At 44.3% G+C, this 19,509-nt stretch overlaps 3 protein-coding genes across 5 annotated transcripts; 1 reads left to right on the top strand and 2 right to left on the bottom strand.

Annotated features, from left to right (window-relative positions):
- Nucleotides 1–742: 742 nt before the first annotated feature.
- LOC4815341 (uncharacterized) lies at nt 743–18,811 on the bottom strand. 3 transcript variants are annotated; one of them, XM_033381568.1, is made up of 4 exons: nt 18,629–18,811; nt 17,471–17,644; nt 16,915–17,409; nt 743–763 (listed from the first exon to the last, which is right to left on the bottom strand). In XM_033381568.1, exons 1-3 carry the CDS (start codon nt 18,684–18,686, stop codon nt 16,937–16,939), a joined length of 705 nt encoding a protein of 234 aa, XP_033237459.1. In that variant the 5' UTR covers nt 18,687–18,811; the 3' UTR covers nt 743–763; nt 16,915–16,936. The 3 variants fall into 3 exon arrangements, with proteins under 3 accessions (XP_033237459.1, XP_033237458.1, XP_001354714.2); XM_033381567.1 differs by lacking the exon at nt 743–763 and having other exon boundaries at nt 16,722–17,409; XM_001354678.4 differs by lacking the exon at nt 743–763 and having other exon boundaries at nt 16,722–17,409; nt 17,471–17,593; nt 18,629–18,807.
- Nucleotides 5,713–13,647, bottom strand: org-1 (T-box transcription factor 1). The gene is made up of 8 exons (XM_033381566.1): nt 12,888–13,647; nt 12,609–12,830; nt 10,309–10,718; nt 9,760–9,992; nt 9,531–9,687; nt 9,271–9,432; nt 7,933–8,000; nt 5,713–6,934 (listed from the first exon to the last, which is right to left on the bottom strand). Exons 1-8 carry the CDS (start codon nt 12,901–12,903, stop codon nt 6,019–6,021), a joined length of 2,184 nt encoding a protein of 727 aa, XP_033237457.1. The 5' UTR covers nt 12,904–13,647; the 3' UTR covers nt 5,713–6,018.
- LOC6901335 (uncharacterized) lies at nt 15,125–16,227 on the top strand. Its single transcript, XM_002134000.3, has 2 exons — nt 15,125–15,978; nt 16,050–16,227. The coding sequence occupies exon 1, from the start codon at nt 15,232–15,234 to the stop codon at nt 15,901–15,903; it is 672 nt and encodes a 223-aa protein (XP_002134036.2). The 5' UTR covers nt 15,125–15,231; the 3' UTR covers nt 15,904–15,978; nt 16,050–16,227.
- Nucleotides 18,812–19,509: the final 698 nt, after the last annotated feature.

The following is a 19,509-nucleotide window of genomic DNA, read 5'->3' as shown; positions in this document are numbered from 1 at the left end:
ATTTAAAGTACTTAGAGGGCTGACCTGATGAAGGAGATGCGAACATATGTTTCGGGAAACCGCTTGGTCGTTTCTTTCATTTAAAGACTGTAGTATTCGATCGTATTCAGAACATTAATGATGAGGAACTCTTGATCTGCAAGGATTTGGGTTGGTTTTTCTTTTGGCAGAACCTTTTTGAAGACAACTTTCCTGGGAAAGGATTTCGCTGTCCTCAAGCAATAGGGTTTGAAAATACATTCTTTTGGATGGGAAACAGCCAATATCATTTAACGAATCACTAAGGATACTAATAAGTGTTTCACTTATACTCCTAGAAGCTCCATTCTGTGTGCCTCTCAATCTTTGATTACTCATAAATCACAATCATTTTGCATGATACAAGAGCGCTTCTTAGCCCTTTCTGACTGTCCCAGGCATACCCTTCTGACTGGCATACCCCTGGCATACCCTAATCTGTGGGTTACGCTGCTGGGCTGCTCTAATGCATAAACAAAGACTCAAGTGTCGGGCTCGGGCTCGGGATCGGGGAACGAACGAATGCGAAAAGCGGAAAAACGAAGACAACAACAGCATAAACACGGTTTCACTTTCAAAGCGATTAGCTACGGATGCGCCCGCAGCACCAGCCCCCCGCCCCAGCCACTGGAACCTGCAACAAACACACTCAGAGATGATAAGAATAACAGTTTCTTTTCCCGTCCCTCACCACTTGAAAGGATGAGAAAGAGAGAGATATATATAGAGAGAGAGAGAGAGAGAGCGACTAACACGGACCTTCAAGCCATTTGACACCATGCAAGATGCCAGATCGAAACACCAGAGATCGGATCGACAGAGCGACAGGGCGCACACCTACAACAACAAATACGGGGATGTGAAGTGGACCTACCACATCGTTGGGATGACAATAAATATCGAAAATATTCATTTTACAGTGGCATCCAAATCATCTTTCCAAATGATTTTTCATTCCACTCTCAAGTGGCCCAGCCCCGACCATCCTCATACAGACAGACAGACACACCAATTGATTATCACCATATAATGATAGGATAGGGCGTGGACACACACATGTGCCGGGCCGTAGTAGTGCCGTATATAATTTGGACCGAAAAACAGCCGGACTTTTGAGCACGACGATAGAAACACGGCAAGTTCCTTTCCCCAAAGATATGTACATAGTACGATTATGTACATACGTCACACGAGTATGCCGATTATTACTTATCAGCCCCGTAAGTGTTTTTGGCGATAAAACTAAACGGCGATGATGATTCCCATTCCCATTCCTGTCGATGTCGAACCTACCCGCCACAATTTTCGTAGAATTCCATGGGTTCGGCTCGGAATCTTGCCATGAAATGAATGTAGTGTGTTTGTGCTAGGACCGGACACAACCTGTCCAACGATTGCCCTTTCTATTAGTCAGTCAAAGAACCCGACACATTCGCAACCTGTCCAACGATTGCCCTTTGTATTAGTCAGTCAAAGAACCCGACACATTCGCAATCTTCGTATCTGAATCACTCACAGCCTAGTGAAGTTATTCATTCATTCTTGAGTTAGTCAGTTGTCGGGTTAGTAATATGCTCTTCGACCTTATACGTAGGCTGGCTAGTGAAACACCAACAAAGTCTCAATGGAAATGATTTTAAAATATTCTCTATGATAATGGATATCCGCTGAAACCAATCTTCAAAGCACTTTTTCCACTCCTCTGAAACGAGGTTTTTGGAGGAAAAAATTCAAGTTGCAAGTTGGAATCTTGGATCGCATGGAATCCCGTATTTTGTGATGAAAATGGATGTGTGTGTAACACCCAGAAGGAAACATTTCCGACCCCATAAAGTATATATATTCTTGATCAGCATCAATAGCAGAGTCAATATAGCCATGTCTGTCCGTCTTATTTCTTTCCAGGGATGTCACAGCGAGTATATATGTACATACATATATACATGTAAGTCCTTTACTCAAGGGGTTTATACATGTAAATGTGTATGTATTTCCTTTTTTAGAAAGTACACACTCATAAGCCATCGTCCATTATCTACTCCTTGACCTTTTGACCCTTATTACATACAAGAATTCTACAATGGAGTACACCATATACAATGCATTTGTATACGAAAATTATCAACAAAATTCATTGGGTTTTCAGTGCCTGCAATCGAAATTATTCCCGAAAAAATACGCCACCTCCCCTATTAAATGCCCCTCTTTACCTCTGCATATTCCACCCTCCCATCTTGCCCCATGCAACCTCCTCCCCTTGCCGCAGTACTCCCTTCAATCAGTCGGCGACACATCTGTTTGTTCTTGATCGTTGTTTTTGTAGAAATTTTATGCAAGTGTTGAGAAATTTATGTTCTACTTGGTCGCTGCTCTAAGGCGAATTGCATGCCAATTTGTTCTTATTTATGAGAGGACCACAGCCAGAGGGGCAGGGGGGGAGGGGCTGGTAGATGAGGAGATACAAGAAGATATAGCGTTATTAAATTTTAGACATCCACGGAGCTCTTTGATGCCGCTGCGATCAGAGAGTGGAAAGTATTTCCTCTAAGGAACACTTTTAGACTATGTTTTTCTGTTTTTCGTATCGTATAGGATCGTATAGAATCGGCTCTGTTCGGTTTCCTCCGGTTACGTGTGCGGGTCTTTGGTCAAAGTTCAATATGCCATATAATCAATCTCCCTTCGCCGATCTCTCGCGTGTCAAAATTCTCCTGTGACTAATGATTGTCGGACATTTGATGGCTTGTCACAGTTTTTGAGAAATTCATTTCATTTCACATTTTTTTTTCGGAGCGTGTGAAATTGAGATTGAAGTGCCGTCTCGTTTCGTTTCGTGTCGGTAGAGGTGGCGGTGGAGGTAGCGAGGGTGTTGGAGGAGGTGCAGGTTAAACGTCACCAAAGCGACAATACTAATGATAACGGGACCATGTGTCGCATGCCTCACTGATCGTTCCATCCGATTACTCCTACAGTATGTACATACTGTATGTCTATATATATATATATATATTGGCTCTGTATATGTATTCTTGTATCTCCCATGCGTGGAGTACAGGGTACATTATCTATGCTCACGATCAGTAGGCGGCTATAGCGGCTATAATTGCCATAGTCGTACCTATAGCCCTAAAGACAAAAAGCTGGGCTCATTTTCTACTAATAACTTTATAATTTTTTTTTATATTAAGATTCTTCTTTTGCGCTACATAGTTTCTGCCTTTTCGGATTTTCTATAGTCGATATATTTGAGTAAATCGTACTTAATTCATGATTGCGTTACGATTACAATACTACAAATTGGGGAGTACTTAAAAAGGTACATAAGTGCACAGAAGAATGTACATATCGCCTTTAATTTCACAATTATTGATAGACTCATATCTATTTTAGCAGAATATAATTATATCAGGTATACAATATATTAGGTATGGAAATTTTAGTTCTGGGCTTAAGCTACATTCTTACCACAAATGTTTAAAAAAAAATAATGAAAAAGTCAAAATTTAAAATACAAATTATTCCAGTTGAATAGTAATTGGGTAGCACTATATATAAATAAAAAATTTACGTACAATACCGAAAAGATAAGCCAAAATATTACAAAAATTAAAAGTGAATTTTGAAGTTGGGCCACAAAATCGCAAAACCCTGCAAACAGGTTAGGACAAGCTGTAATACATTTTTTGTGCTAATATATATATATAATTCAGAGTTAATAGATAATAAAACATAGTTCAATATGTTAGAGAGACTTTCAGAAAATACTTTTACAAAGAGTCATCTTTCATATAGGAGACAATATTAAAGCAAATTACCGGAAAAGCAGACCTTGGTTTTCGGATTAAAGTTAATGCAAATATATTTCAATTATTAAAATTATTTAAATTTTGTTTTTAAGGTTTTTTACAGGATGGAAATGCCCAAATATATACAAATAAATCTGAGACAACCGAAAAATAGGCAGACAATTAAAAGACTTTATACATATGCCATTCCAACACATTCCAGCAGAAGTATAATTGATTTCACATTATTCAAATCGTTTTTAGAACAGATTATACGAGTAGATACTTCCAAATGCCATTCATCGGTAAGAACTAATGAAAATGCCAAGCAATTGTTCAACGAATAGTTCCATAGAGAAAATAAGATGCGTAGAACCGAGTCCCCCTCCCGGAATGGACTTCATTTGTTGGCCAAATCGATTTGAATAGAATATAAATCGATCTCGATCGTGGTACGAGTTAAATGTTTGTTTGCGCCGAAGATCCGCTCGTCAATCAGCGGGCCGGGCCGGGCCAGCCAAGGAGGAAAACTTATCAGGATGGTAAACGCATTTCGAGGGTCGACGGACCCCGCAACGATAACAATGGGGGGAGAAAATGGGGAAAAGGGGAAAATCGAAGCGATACAGATACGGTTTTATGGCTGTCGTGCATTCGCTCTTTCCCATCTTCGTACTTTCTCTTTCTCACCGCCCATCTACACTCCAGTTTATCAGCCTGTGATCTTTAGTTTTCCCATAACCCCAGCCCCTCTCTGATCTTTCTCCTCGTTCACATCCGCAATTGTGATTCTACCTTTTCGATCCCACACCCACAATAGCTCCTCTTTCTTTTCCACCTTGTTCTGCATCCATTCCATTTTCCTTTACTCCATTTTTATACCCGATAGTCAAAATGAGTATAGGGGTATATTAGATTTGTGGTGAAAATGGTGTGTAACATCCAGAAGGAATCGTTACATACATATAAGGGCCGTCTGCCGGAGGAGAGCCATACTGACTAAGTATCGGGTATGAGTGTAGAGTTGCGGTCTCCGCAGCAACTCACAACGTTCCCCCTCGTTTTCCTTCTTTTTCTGTCTTCCACTTCCATCACTCTCTCTCTCCTGGTTGCTTTTCCACAGCCTAGAATTACATTTTACATTTCTTTTGTCCGTTTCTGCTTCCTTCTGATACTCCACCTCCTTCTCTGTGTATTTTTTCGGTTTAGTTTGTTTTGGTCTCCCTCCAGTACCTCCCCATCTTCCTTTCTACTGCTCCCACAATCTGTTCTCCTTCTCTCACTCTCATCACTTGCCCCACCACCACCACCACCACCACTCTGCTCCAATCTGAGTCTCTTTCTTCCTCCAATCCTCTTCATTAGTCTGTCTCTATCGCTCTCACTCTGCCTCCACCCTTTAGGTCTCCTTCGCACACCTTCTTCCCCGGCATTCTCCTCCTCCTCCTCCGCGTATGCCACCTTTAGCACCTCTATTGCCAGCCCTTGATCGAACGATGCTCTTTCGTTGGTTTTTCTCAATTAAGGCAACGGCACTTTTTGTTTAGAAAGAGACGGCTACACAGAACGAAAGAAAGAGACGGGCGGGACGGAGCACTGAGCAGGGCATAAACAAAATGGTAAATGGAAAATCGTGTGATTTTCCTCGCCGCATTTCCCAATTACCGATCGCCTACGATCGCTCCCGCCGGCCATTTTGATATTGAAGAAAATTAAAATTTCGTTTTGCTTTTTTTTTGTTGTTTTGTTTTTGTTAATTTATGATTTTTGTTGCTGCTGAAACTGTTTCAGTTTTATATTTAGAGAGAGAGATAGAGAGGGAGGGAGAGAGGGATACGCTTTTCTTGTATGTACATAGAAGAATGTAAGAATAATCGGAACGAGAATTGAGGATTGAGGACTCTACAAATGTTGGGCGCAAAAAAAAAACAGTTTAATATTAAAACATTAATCGTATGATAAAATTACATTTTACAAACTATAAATATGCATTTTTTTTCGCTTCTTTTTTTCTGGTTTTCTCTTACATGGCACACACACATATTTTTGGTTGCTTTTACATATTTAAGAACTAGGCAAAAAAAAAAAACAAACAAACAAACAATAATTTTTAGATATTTAAAGAAATACTTGTAATACTTTTTGCATTTATTTGGTTTAATCTCAACTGCTGCTAATACTTTTTTGCTGCGTTCTGCAGTGTCCGATCCGCGATCTAGCGGGGCACCAGATCTATATAGCTATTGGGTCGCATCATCTGATGATGGGCCGCCGATCCGTAGAAGGTCTGGTAGCTGGCCGTCATTCCATAGGCGGCGGCTGCCGCATGCCGCGACACCTTCAGCTTGTCGTAGGCACTGGCATAGGGTCCATGACCATGCCCATGCCCATGCCCGTGCCCATGGGCGTGGTTGTGGGCGTGGCCATGGTGATAGTGGGCAGCAGCGGCAGCATTATGATGATAGATTGCCCCAAAGTTGCTCTGCTCCTGGGCATAGGGCTGGCCGATGCTGGAGTAAATGTTAGCCGCCGCCGCCATCACCTGGGGAGTTGCCCCAGCGCCAGCATCTGCTCCTGGTGCTCCTGCTGCAGTTGCTCCTCCTGCTGTTGGTGCCCCTCCTGTGGCCGCTGCACTGCTGGCGGGGTTTACAGCCGGCGGCGAGGCTGAGCTGGTGGAGTGTGGCGTCAGTGGATGGGTCTGGTAGGCATGGTGATAGCTTCCATATTGATTGTGGCTCTGATGATGCAACGTGGCATGTTGCTGCTGCTGGTGTTGCTGCTGCTGCTGTTGCAAGTGATGTTGCTGCTGCTGCTGCTGTTGCTGCTGCTGCAGTTGCTCCATTTGGAAGGATAACAGATCCGGCGAGTTCCCTGAGGCGGAGCTGCTCGAGGGCGTGGCTGGCAGTTGCATGCCACTCTGTTGTTGCTGCTGCTGCTGCTGCTGCTGTTGTTGGGGATCCACACTCAGCTCTGTGCAACTCAGGCTGAAATTGTTGCTGGTTGTTCGTTCCTTGCCACTCAACTGTTGTTGCTGTTGCAGCTGCTGCTGCTGCTGCTGCTGCTGCTGTTGCTGCTGCTGTTGCTGCTTCATGCGAGCCTGGCTCTCGTGGCTCATGGTGCTGCCGCTGGTTCTGAAATTCAACATTTAAGAAAAAACGTTAATTAAAACATTGTTAAATAAAGGTAACCTTCATTAGCAAAACAATCCTGCTTTAAATATTTCAAAATAGTTTTTCTAAAAGTTTCTTTAAATTTTGGGACACTTTATAATATTTTGCTAGGAAAATGGAAAAAAAAACTCCTCAATTGTTGAATAATGCATTGGAATTTATGGCAAAATCGAACACAAATAATATGCGTAAACCCAAACTGTGTTCAGAATTTTGGGAATTTCTGAATTTGTTATACTGTTCAACATCTGCTAAGATTTGAACGATAATTTAAATAAAATTTTGATAAACAGTTTTTGATAAGCGTTTGAGTTGAAACAGAATCCCATACAAGAATTATTGTATGTGAACCAAAAAAATTGGAGAACAATTTTTGAGAAATGCTAAGCATTTTTGTGCTTTTTGATAAACATCAGGGCATAAACAATAGAAATTGCAGAGCAGACCCCTGATTTGTTTAGAATATGCTGCGCCCAAGATTGGGCTACCAGCTACCAGCTACCAGCTCCCGTTCCAGTTCCAGTTCCCGTTCTCGACAAATATGAAAAGCCCTCGGAAAACAGAGAGAAATTGTTTATGCCGCCGTCCCATCTGTCAGTCGTACCATCAGCATTCGGGCATCATCATCAGCATCCCCATCATCATCCTCGACATCACTGGCTGCTGTTCTACATTTTGAAGTTCTTTTGTTTTTGAGTTATTGTTTCCCTTTTCTTTTTTTTAGATATTTTGTTTGCTGCGACGCTTCGGCAATTCCGGGAATGTCTTGGCCCGCCGTCGACGGACTGTCTAGTTCCACTTGGAACTGGCACTGGGGGCTGGGGGGCTGGTAGCCCCCAGTACGGCAGAAGTGGCTTTGATTTCCTAACAAATTGTCCCGCTTTTTAAAAGCAATCTAATTGGTTTCTTATTTGAGTGCCTTTTGAATATAATTTTGATAAGTAAAGATAAAAACTCACACATCATTGGTGCCATCGTCTCGGAAGCCTTTGGCGAAGGGATTGCTGGAGATCTTCAGCTGTGTCACCTGCAATACGGAAAGAAACAATTTATGGCATTTTTTGGAAAGGGTATTTTGGAAAAGTATTATCGGAACGCCAGCAATGCTGCTGGCTGGAGGCTGGTGGCTGGGGGAACAGAAACTACTACGAAAACAAATAAATTAGATACCCAACAAATTAGAGAAAAATGTTTACAACTGGAATTCGCATTGGGAAATACGAGCGGAACACACAAAATGATTTGCAATAAATTTGAAGAGGCCGCGGAGCAGGAGGTGGCGGTGGAAAACTGTTAACGCCCACATTGAGCGCATAAATAATTTAAATACTTTTCAAGAATGTCTAGATATATTTATAGCAAATGTTCTCTCGGCCAGCGATTACCCGTTTCAGCCCCACTGTCCCCACTTGCCAGAATTATGAATTATACCCGAGACAAATATGAGGAGGTATGGAGAAGGCCTCGAGTCCCCCTACTTTGTCGTGAATCTTGCGCCCCCACGATAAGATACTACGAGTGGCACTCAGGGCTTTGTACCTTTCCCCTAAGTTTACCTTCTGACACTTTGGTAGTGATAATATTTTCTGGGAGCAAGCATCGATTCTCCTTTGTTAGCTCATCATTTTTCTGCAATCTTTTAATGCATTTGCCAAAAAACGTATTTAAATTTAATCTAGAACTAAGCGATCATCATTAAGTGGAATTTAGTTGATTTTCTAATATTTGCTAGGAGGATTTTGGACAAAACTCAACTAAAACTGTTCACTAAATTGGGTTGGAGTTCAATCCATCACAAAAAACTAGAAAAACTAATTGAAAAATAGAAAACAGTGTGTTCATATGTATCTTGAATGATGGTTTACTATAGGATCTTGTTAATTGATTTACTTACAAAAAATACTGTCAAGCACTGTATGTGAAATTTCTCATTTTATATATGTGGTTTTTCTACAAATTCCTAAACTATTATTGTCCTAGAGAAGTGTATCTTTGCAGTCGGTGATTCTATCTCCGGGATAGGCATACTTTTCCTATAGTATTCTTTCAGATATTTCTGCTGTTGTTGTGTGGAGCTCTGGCCCCTGCTCGTTATAAGTTATGGGAAAAGCATAAACAATGAGGCCAAAACGGCGCAAAATGGTGGCGGCCTCTTCTTTGGTATGCCATCGCCCAGGAGTGGCAGTGCAAGAGAGGGCATAACTTTTGGGCATCTATGGGGATTACCCATTTAATTCGCTTAAATAGGGTAAACGTTTTCAAAGGAAGACCGTAGACCTCGGCTGCTCGGCACTTACCCTCTGATTCTGGTAGGCAGTCACGGCCGTAAAGCTCGTCTCCGGAAAGATGAACGTGCGAAAGTGGCTCGAGTGCTCGTTCTCATCCAGGGAGGCGTTCTTCGGGGGCAAGTAGACCAGATGAAAGCGCGGCTGATAGCGATGCATCGAGTTCAGTATGATCTGTAGAGCGGAACGGGGGGGAGAGAAGCATTTCCAGGAGACATTAGCGCACTGGGCAACGGAACACCGTGTGCTCTCTGTTGTCTGTAGTCACTCACATGGCCGTTCTCGTCCAGCTGGTTGTTGGTCAGCTTCAGCTTGTCGAAGGACACGATCTGTTTCATCCAGTTGGAGCCGGCCGCTGGCGAGTCGGGATGGACATGGATGCGAGGCGGTGAAATAGGATCCGCTTTGCCGGCCACCACCCAGCAGGAGCTGCCAAGAACGGAACACACGCATCATCATGGATGATCTAACAGCTCTGATGGATCTCTGATAGATACTTACTTGTGGAAGGCATAGCGATAGCGCTTATCGTCCATGGGCACAAAGTCCATCATGCAGATGTAGGTGGCATGGGGATCGAGGCCCCCGATCCGCACCTGAAACGTGGGAAACATGCGACGACCCGTCTTCGTGATGATCATCTCGGTGCCCTGGGCATGGAACTGATCCCACAGCGCCTTCGTCTCCAGCACAACAATGGCCTGGGCCAGCGATGGATGCACTGGCTCTGATTCCTAACGATAGTTATAAGAAATGAATAAACGAATAAACGATGAGTGTCCGATGTAAATCATACATCATATATTTATGTGAAGATCATAGTACTTATTTATAAAGAACATTATACACCCAATGCCGATCTATTAAGGAACTAGAATATTGTTAATTTAATTTATAAGACTCTGTAAGAATTGAATTGAAGTAGTGGGATGTGGGATTCGAAACGAGTATTTCGAAGTTGAAATGATGTGTGCATTCTTTTTAGATCTCGTTAGAATATGGTTATTTGATGATCGATGAATGGAATCACTAAGTGTTACTCCTTCTTACCCCTTTGGCATTGCTGCTGGTGCTGTGATTGTTGTTGGCTTTTACAGAACTATTTTCCAAACTGTTGTTGTCTTTTTTGTGTTGATTTTTGTATTTCTTGGCTGGTGTGCCCGCGGCGGAAGGTGCTCCCGCCGGTGTGCTGTCCCCTGGGCCCGACACCAATGCTGCTCCGCCTGTGGCCTCGCTGCTGCCGCCGGCATACTCCTGGTGGAGCAGCGAGGACTGCTGCTCCTGGCAGCCGCCATTGGGGTGGCTGAGGGAGCTGCTGCTGCTGTTGCTGTTGCTGCTGCTGGATCCTGCCGCCGTGCCACTGCTGCCCATGCTGTGCGTCTCGATGTCGGCCAATTTGGCATCGATCTGTTCCAGGGGCTTGTAGGAGCTGCGATCCTTGCCAGCCGTCTGAATGCAGGCTGTAATTAGTACATGTCGGTTTTTGGTTATTCTACATTGGAAATAATGCATCTCCCAAGATTATTCTTGTTTCAACCTACTTTGGCTGTTCTTTGACAAATGAGCGGAAAATATTCGCCTATAAATCACACACAAGCCAACCGAATGGATATAAAGCAGCTGAGATTTGCTAATTTCATATTTAATTTGATTTATGCGATTTAAAGTGGAAGACACGGAAGACCTGCGGTAATGGAGACGCCACGCCGGCGCAGATTCACCAGATACACGCTCTATACCCTAGCCCTCACCCTCAACCGATCTGGCTATATAATGAGCCGACTTTCGCTGGGCAAAAACTGAACAAAACGGAACAAATGGGACAACATATCCAATTATAAAAAGGCGTCAGAGCAGCGGCTGCTGATTGAGACGCCTGCTCTAAATTTAGTTTTCTCCCCTCAAGGGCCCCGGGCCTCGGGCGGCCCCGGGCGGCGGCGGTGGCGCCGGCGGAAGGGCTGTGCGGCTTCTGGTTGCAAGTAAATTTTGCAATTAATTGTCAACGATTCGCGGCAACGAGTGGCAGAGTGGCAGAGTTGCGGGTCGTTCCCTGGGATCGTTGCCAATGACCCATGACAGGTCGACTCTGGTGCCTCTGGTGCCTCTGGTGCCTCTGGCTCGACGGTTTCCCGCCATCAATTGTCGCTTAATGAGACACACTTTTTCGGCTCCATTCCTTGCACTGTTTTTTTTTTTTGTTTTGTTTGCTTTTTTATCGCTGGCTCCACGTTCTCGCTGTTGTTCTGAGTGCTTCACGAATGAATTCTAAAATCAATTAACGTTTGGCACAACAAATCGTTTTTCTGTCACACAAAAACATCAAACAACAACAACAGAGGCGGAGGCAGAGGCAGAGGCAGAGGCAGAGAAAAATGCCACTTGAGAATCGCAATCTCGCAGAGAAGTCCGAGCTAATTGCTCTGCCTTCTGTGCCTTCTCTGCATTCTGTGGTGGCTGCTGCCATGGTTCGTGTATTTTGGTAATTACTGTATCCGAAACGGCACTCAAATCCATCGGGGCTCGATAAAAAGAGCCCAAGAAAAACCACTTATGAGCTCCACTTTGGCGGTGGCCCTCGGGACAAATTTTCAGCAAATTTTTCAAAAGCTGAGTCGAGCATTTTCAAATACTTCAAAATTGAAAGTAATCATTATTGAATTGCGAAATGGATTTGGTACATTTTTCGAAGCGATAAGCAATTATTTAGGAAATATTTCAAAGGGTATAAATATATCTTTCCAAATGATTTCAAGTTTGAAAGTTTTCCTCATTTGAATAAAACAAAATAATATTATTCCGTTTTGCTTTCCAAAATGATATTATCTATTACAAAAAGTACCTCAATCTTTCCTGGAATATTCTTCAATAAGTTGAAGATTTAATTTGATTTTTGTAGGTGGAGGAAAAAGTACTATAAATATTTCGACATCCAGCGAATAATCGTCCTGTGATTACCAGTAACATAAATTTCCTCCAAAAACCTCTTCTGTTCCCGAAATGCTGAACCCACCCATTTTCGAAATGTTTCAATAATTAGTTTAAACAAAGGAATGGTAATCTTTCAATCGGAATTTCCTCATTCTAATGCACATTTAAATTTTGTTTTGGAATAATCTATAGATGTTAGATTTAAGACTAAGTAAGCTTTATATAAAGCCCTCTGATGCACATCTGATGTACCATCAAAGCGCCGATTCCTTGTCCAGAAGCTCATCTTATGCTGATTTTTCCGAGTGGGGCCCAAATGAAATGGGGTACACGGGATTTTTATGGTTGTTTCGGTAAATCCCAGCGCAGTTTTCTACCAAAAACCTTTGGCTACAGAGTGCATCTGATTGGAGGAGACTCACCTTCGATCTGTTTCATGGGGCTGAGGCCGCCGGTCATGTAGGGCGTGGTCCAGTAATCATTCGCATAGCAGCTGTAATCCGTTAGGTTGGGGCCCAGGCCGTTGTCCAGGAAGGGCATCGAGGTGCTCATCATGGCGCTGGCGCACTCCGTGGGACCCATCAGGTGAGTCATTTGAGCCCGTATTAATCCCTCGATATGCTTATTGGCGTATCTATGTATATCTGGTGGTCAATTGGTGGCAACTTTTGACTATCACGATAAAAAAAAGTAAGTCTCACTGAATTCTGGGCCCATTTATTTGGTTTTGCTGGGCTAGTTGTTGTTTTGATCTCAAACGTTTTTCGCGCAGTTGTCAGATTTGATTATTGAATCCGCGCACACACACAGAACACACACGCACACACACAATCATGGGAGTACACTGCAAAAAGCTACGATTCGAGGCTGGAGGTTGTCAATCAGAATCGAGAGCGAAATCAACGGAAAAAAAAAATTTGTATTCTCATTTGGGTTTTCCTTATTTTCGCAGACGCTTCAACACTTTGAGGCAATTTTCCACCAAATGTTGTCTTGTTTTTTCTTTGTTTCAAATCATCCGCTTCTGTTTTATGGCCCGCTGGCGTTGACTGGCGAAAATTTTCGGCGTGATCGATCACTGTTCGATCGATCGATTGATTGACTTGAACTTCTTTTATTTGTTTCCTTATTTTTGTTGTTTCTTTGCAGAAATCTCGCTTCGCTTTTGTCGGAGGCGTTGAGTTGTCTCAATTGCCACCTTCTTCCGGCCAAGTGTGAAGTGATTTTTGTCGATCGAGTGTACACACGCGAATAGGCATTTATCTATCTATACCGAACACCGAACACCGAACTGATCTCAATTGAACTGATACTGATCTGAAGAAGATCCACTGATCTGAACCGATCGCAGCGTTGCACACACATCCGTTCCGTCAGGCGCTTGTCTGCCGAATGAGATCTCTGCCGGAGACTGACTGCAGCTCTGAAAGATCTCGCCCATCCAATGGATCTGCTCTGGTTCCTCTCCCTCTTCCCGTTCTGCCAATCGCTGCCAGCAGCATCCAAATTTAGACAGAGTCCATATGCCGATCAGTCGACCAATGGCTGTGGCTCTGCCTGAGGCGTCTCCTCCTTCCGGGGGCCTCTCAATCGATTTGGGTCGACATCTGTTTGCTCTTCGCTGTCCGTACGTTCTTTATGGCCGGGCAGAACCGATGTGCTCTTCGGCGTAGAGCATAGGGCGCGAAAGAGACATCGATTAGCTGGGGGATATGTACAGTGGAGCTACCCATGGCTCTATCTATCTATCCCTATAACATTTCAATTTAAATTAAGCCTAAACATACAGTTTTTTTGTATGCACTTGTCTGTTGATCCTTGACAAAGAAGTGTTTATGTTTTTCCGATGTCAAGAAGGTCTGACAGAGGGACACTGAAGTAGTCGGTTCGCAGGCAGTGATCCATTTTATAATAAATGTTTCAATCGTTCGTTAATCGTTGGCCACCAGGTCAGGCTTTACTGTACTCTCCACGGATGCTCTCTCTGTGCCGTGTTCTCCCAGGAGGCGTGGTCTTCTAGCGGAGGCGATCTTTGGGTCTGCTCTGTGGTGGGGGCTGCGCGCGAGTGGGCGTGTGCTGGCTGGGTGGGTGGCTGGCTGACCTGAGTCATTTGGAAAATGCGTTTAATTGGACTGCCACCACATGGTGGCAGTGGTGGCAGTGTTGGCAGTGATGCTGCCGCCTAGTGGTGCCCATAAATACAAATTGCGCCATAACCTCGACACTAAATAAACCGTAAAGAGGAATACGGAATAGCCAGCGAGAGGAGGGAGACAGACTGCGAGCGAGTGGGAGTGAGAGAGAGAGAGACATAGAGAGTAAAATGGCGTCTGTTTGGCATGAGCCCACGGGGGGGATCCGATCCGATCCGATGCGAACCGAACCGAACCATGCCGAACCGATCAAAGCGAACGATTTGTTTCTCCTGTTTTTTTTTCGGTGTCTGCTTTTCATCAGCCACACGGCATTCAATTAACGGCCCAAATGCAGCAGGCAGCCGCCATACCTGGTCGGAGCCCTACACCTACACCCTGTACACCTGACGCGATTTGTTTATACGGATCGCACTCTACGGATTCCTATGGGCATAAATCTTTGCATCCAGTTGCGCCCAGGACTTATCCATTGGCCATTTATGGGTAATGGCCCCCCCAGCCACAGCGCCGCTCTGTTTACCATTATTTTGAGTTAAGTGGTTTTCGGAATGGAGACTACATAAATAATTCATAAATTGTTGAATGCTTTTCTGGTTATTACATTATTTGTTAATCATTTGTTTAGCCATAAACAAATGGAATTCAAATTGTGAATATTCGGAGAAACGATTCGATCTGCGTAGATCGGGAGAGCATTAAAAATGATTTTTCAGTTCAAAAAATGGGCTTCCGATATATATATTTACACATATCCTTAATATTAGCAAGCTCAGAATTTTTATTTACATATTATCCAGGCGTCTAAATTCACATTTGCCCCCGATCATTCAGTATTTTTTTGGAATTAACCATCATCGCATAGAAAATTCAAAACTGCTCAGGTCACAATATGCAGATCTATGTTCAAACACGTGATGGCAAGAGGACTCCCTTTAAGACCGGCCACTTTGGCACCGCTGGCGAACTGAAGATCCGCATCGGTCGCGCGCTGGGCGTCCCCATGGGCTTCAGTCGATTGGTCTTCAGGACAAAAATACTGAAAAACAGCGTACAGCTCGAGGAAGCCGGTGTCAGGCCGCTGTCCACGCTGGAGCTCTATTGGCAGCCGGTCATCTGCACCCGGAAGAGGTTCAGCGAACTGGAGCTCAGCGGGGAATTGAGCGTGCTGGAGGGTCGAACCGGTCACGGCGGCAGGTCGGAGAGCTATGACCAGATGTTGAAGAAAGGCGGCACCTCGACCAAGTCGAGGTCGAGCGGCCAGGACCCACGTCTTGGCCGTGCCAGAGGTGCAAAGTTCCCAGCCTCCACCGCCGCTCCCTCCGTTGCTGAGGTCGTGCTGGCGGGCCGCCCGGGAGCCGGCGTTGGGGAGCAGTTCCAGGAGGATGATGAGAAGGAGGTGGAAGAGTGCTCTGACCTATCAGATGATGAGCTCGACTTGATGGCCATCTTCCGCCGTCAAAAATCCGATATGAAATCTTTTGACGAGCTACCCTTCAAGGATGAGCCCCTGGAAGAAAATACTAGCTTGGACATTGTTCCGGAAAAGCTGGAGGAGCAATGAGGACCTAGACAAATCAATGATAATCCACCCTAAGCTACACCAATCCAAGGAGCGCACGCTCTAAACAAAAATAAAGTATGTTTCCAAATTCTAACTTTATTCCCCCAAAATTCAATCCTTCAAAAAACTCTAAATTTTCGTTTCAGCATTCCCAGGAAGTATAATAAATATATATAAATTCTTTCCATTTCAAAATGTACACCTATACCCGGATTCCGCAAGGACATTCAGTTCTCCATCTTTGTCCATGCAAAAACAAAGTTGTGCTCAAAAGTTAGGATATAATCAGTCGGATATTGAAATATCAAAACATTCTAGCAGTTTCTCGTTACAAGTGTTGATTTATTCCATATATTGATGGACTTACCTTTATCCTTAGTTCTGATCGAGATTGGGGCTCCTACACTGTACATTGTCCAGAGCTAGTATCCATTATTATTCAGGACACATCAACTGAACGGATTCCCGTCACATGGATATATCTGGATATATATCTCCCCATCTTATTGGATGATCTATTTTCACATAGCGAGCGATGGTTCAATTGGAAATGCCCCCAGGCAGGAGAGAACCGACAAACCCAAAGGCAATGAAAAATAATTGACAAACATTTTGAAGGCGTCGACACATTTATGCACCCCCTCATTGGCGGAGAGCTTCCGGTTCGCTGCCACGCCAAGGGAAGTGGGAACGGGGGGGGGACAGTGAACTGTCAACTGCATTTTTTTGGGGGGTGTCAAGTGCTGAAGTGCCCCGACCGTTGACACCCCATAAAATCGAAAGCAAACAAAAGTGTTTTGATCAATATTGTTTCCCTCTTTTCCATTACATTTTCATCTTTATTTTTGCTTTCGTCTCTCAGTTTTCGTGGTTCAAAGCAAACAAAGGCAGAGTGTGATTTTTATATAATTACAAAATACAAAAAAAAAACAAATGAATATCTAATAGAATAGTATATATGTAATTCTGAAGGAAAAATGTGGCTTTCAATGTCCCCAGCAAGAGAGATGGAGAGAGAGAGAGGGCTGGGCTCCTACAGCATCCAGGCGACGAGGAGGCCGCAGAGGAGCAGAGACATCGAGAGCACCAGCTGGGCGCTGGAGTCGCGGGCCAGGGGAATCAGGGTATCGTTGGCCTGCAGGAAGTTGCAGCCGCGCCCCGTGCACGTGAAGCAGTGGCCGTCCTTGATGCACTGCTTGTTGGCCTGGGCGCTGGTAAGGCAGCCGCGCTGGAAGGACCCGTCCGCGGTGCGGTTGCTGTTGCGAATGTAGCAGAGGTCGCCCAGCTTATAGATGGGACAGATGGAGGCGTGCTCGTACACCTGGGTGGCGCAGCTCGAGGAGGTGGAGTTGCCCGAGCACTGGAGGCACTGGGCGCGCGAGGAGGGGAACATCTGACGGTTGCAGCCCTCCGCGTACGTACAGATCTGGCACTCCAGCTCGTTGTTGCAGTTGGCCTTGGTGGCATTGTCCAGATCTTTCACACAGCCGCGCACGGTGTAGCCATCTGTGGATCAGATATACTTTTGGAAAACAGTGCATTCGACAGTTGTAGGAGTTGTACTCACCTTTGATGACGCGCACGTAGCACTCGGCTCCGCCGGTGGACTCTGAGCAGTTCTTGGTGAATAAGCTGAGCGGATCGGTGGCGCAACGGGGCTCCGTTTTCGAATTGCACTGGAGACAGCCATCTGCGAATTTAGCGAGTGGAACGTTGCGTTTGCTTTGAGTCATGGCTAAACCTGATTAGATTAGATTAATTTTTGTATAGCCTTCGAAGTACCATCCAGCACCAGCTATGCTACACCAGCCCGAACTCTCCAGTACAGTGGGCAACCTGTCAAACGTACATGAAGGACACTCCATTTGGGACTTTCGATTGGTTTTCGTTTGATTTTCTACGATTTTCACCCGCCCTGCCCCATGATCGCGGCACGCACTGTACTGTATGGGGCTTGCTGTTATCTCGTTTTCTCTCTACCGTAGCCATCGATTCTTATCGAGCAAGTGAGTCGAACACGGTACATAGACCGACGAATGAGTCAACTAACATATATTTAAGCTGTGTATGTACATAGGTCTCCACACAAGATAAGCCCAGCAAATACACCTAAAAATAAAATCAAATTTTGCGCCCCAAAAGTACTCCAATTGTTTGGCAAGAAACTCCCCGACAAGGAAATACTTGTACATCTACCGAATACCCTACACATTCCAACCTCAACCTCCAAATGTATCTGCAGTCCTTGCACTTAAGTCCATCTAAATCTCAAGGAAATCAAGCAGTATTTCCGTCTAAATTAATAGAGATATCCATGTTTATATTATACATATTCTTCAGTGCATTCCATTATGGAACAAAAACACAAGCACAAACAAAAAAAGAGAGAAAGAGGCATAAACGTCATACGATCTGCATGTATATATATAAAATATGTACATATATCTGGAAAATATTTCGTTGTTGCCGGCATGCAGTGAACACGCACACCACGACACAAGACACCCACACAGATACGTAGCAGAGCGTTACACCGTGAACACAGTTACCATGGACTCGGTGGGCAATTGATAAGATACGCAATTTCGATTTGTTCGATTTGTTATGTGTTTATGGTGGCCGCCGCTTATCACACTTTCTTATATAATGCACTTATAACTCAAACCGAAGTCAACAAAAATATATGAAAATGTAGGCGAAGTAAAATTACGGAACAAAGATTTACCACAACTGATGTAGGTCAGAAAACACAGGGACGCAATCACCAGCAAATAGAAGTTCATGTTGGATATTTGATATTTGATTGCGGACTCAAAATGTGGGTTAACTTAAGGAAGGTGGGGCGTTAGAGTAGCGACACGGAGTAAAGTTGAAACTGGACTGACGAAAAATCCGTAGCCACGCTTGGCACCGGGGGCCCGCATGGGGATTTTGAGCTTGCGGTTGCCGACGACGATAAGATAACACATTCGTCATGATTCGTGACCGAGTGTGATAAAGGCACACGGTTGGCCGGGGTGGAGAGATCTGGCGTGTGGAAAGCACAGACACACACACACCAAACCCCTACGAATCACCTTTCATTGATTCGCCATAGCAGGAGATTTTAAACTTTGCGCGCTCCTCAAATAGGTTCCACAATTAACGTTAGCCTATCGATATTCTTCGATATTAAAATAATCAACAACAGCATCGGTTTCAATTTTATAACCAACACTAGCGATCAGCTATGGCGACTTATCGAAGCACTGCCATCTCAATTGGATTTGTGGGGAAAATTTTCCCGTGGACTTTGGCGCTGTTGTGGCCCACTACTCCGCCCTGTCTCAGCCCCCCAAAAGACGAATTTAATTGAAAAACAACTGAAAAAGGAAGAAGACGAACAGGGGCCCTACCAGCTGGCCAAGGACGGGGTCTCCTGCAAGAACTACTGTGGACTATGATCCGATCTCGCATTACGTTTACTGGGTAAGAAGGATTAGCAGACGCTGAGCGCGGTGTCCCTAATATCCCTAATCCTTCTTTTTCTTTTTGCAGATTGAAGGCAGGAGTCACAGCATCAAGGGTTCTCTGGCAAATGGCACAAAGGTGAGCCTCTTGGCAAGC

Source organism: Drosophila pseudoobscura, chromosome X (genome assembly GCF_009870125.1).
Source record: "Drosophila pseudoobscura strain MV-25-SWS-2005 chromosome X, UCI_Dpse_MV25, whole genome shotgun sequence".
Taxonomy (NCBI): Eukaryota; Metazoa; Arthropoda; class Insecta; order Diptera; family Drosophilidae; genus Drosophila; species Drosophila pseudoobscura.
This window is presented reverse-complemented; position numbering and strand designations above follow the sequence as displayed.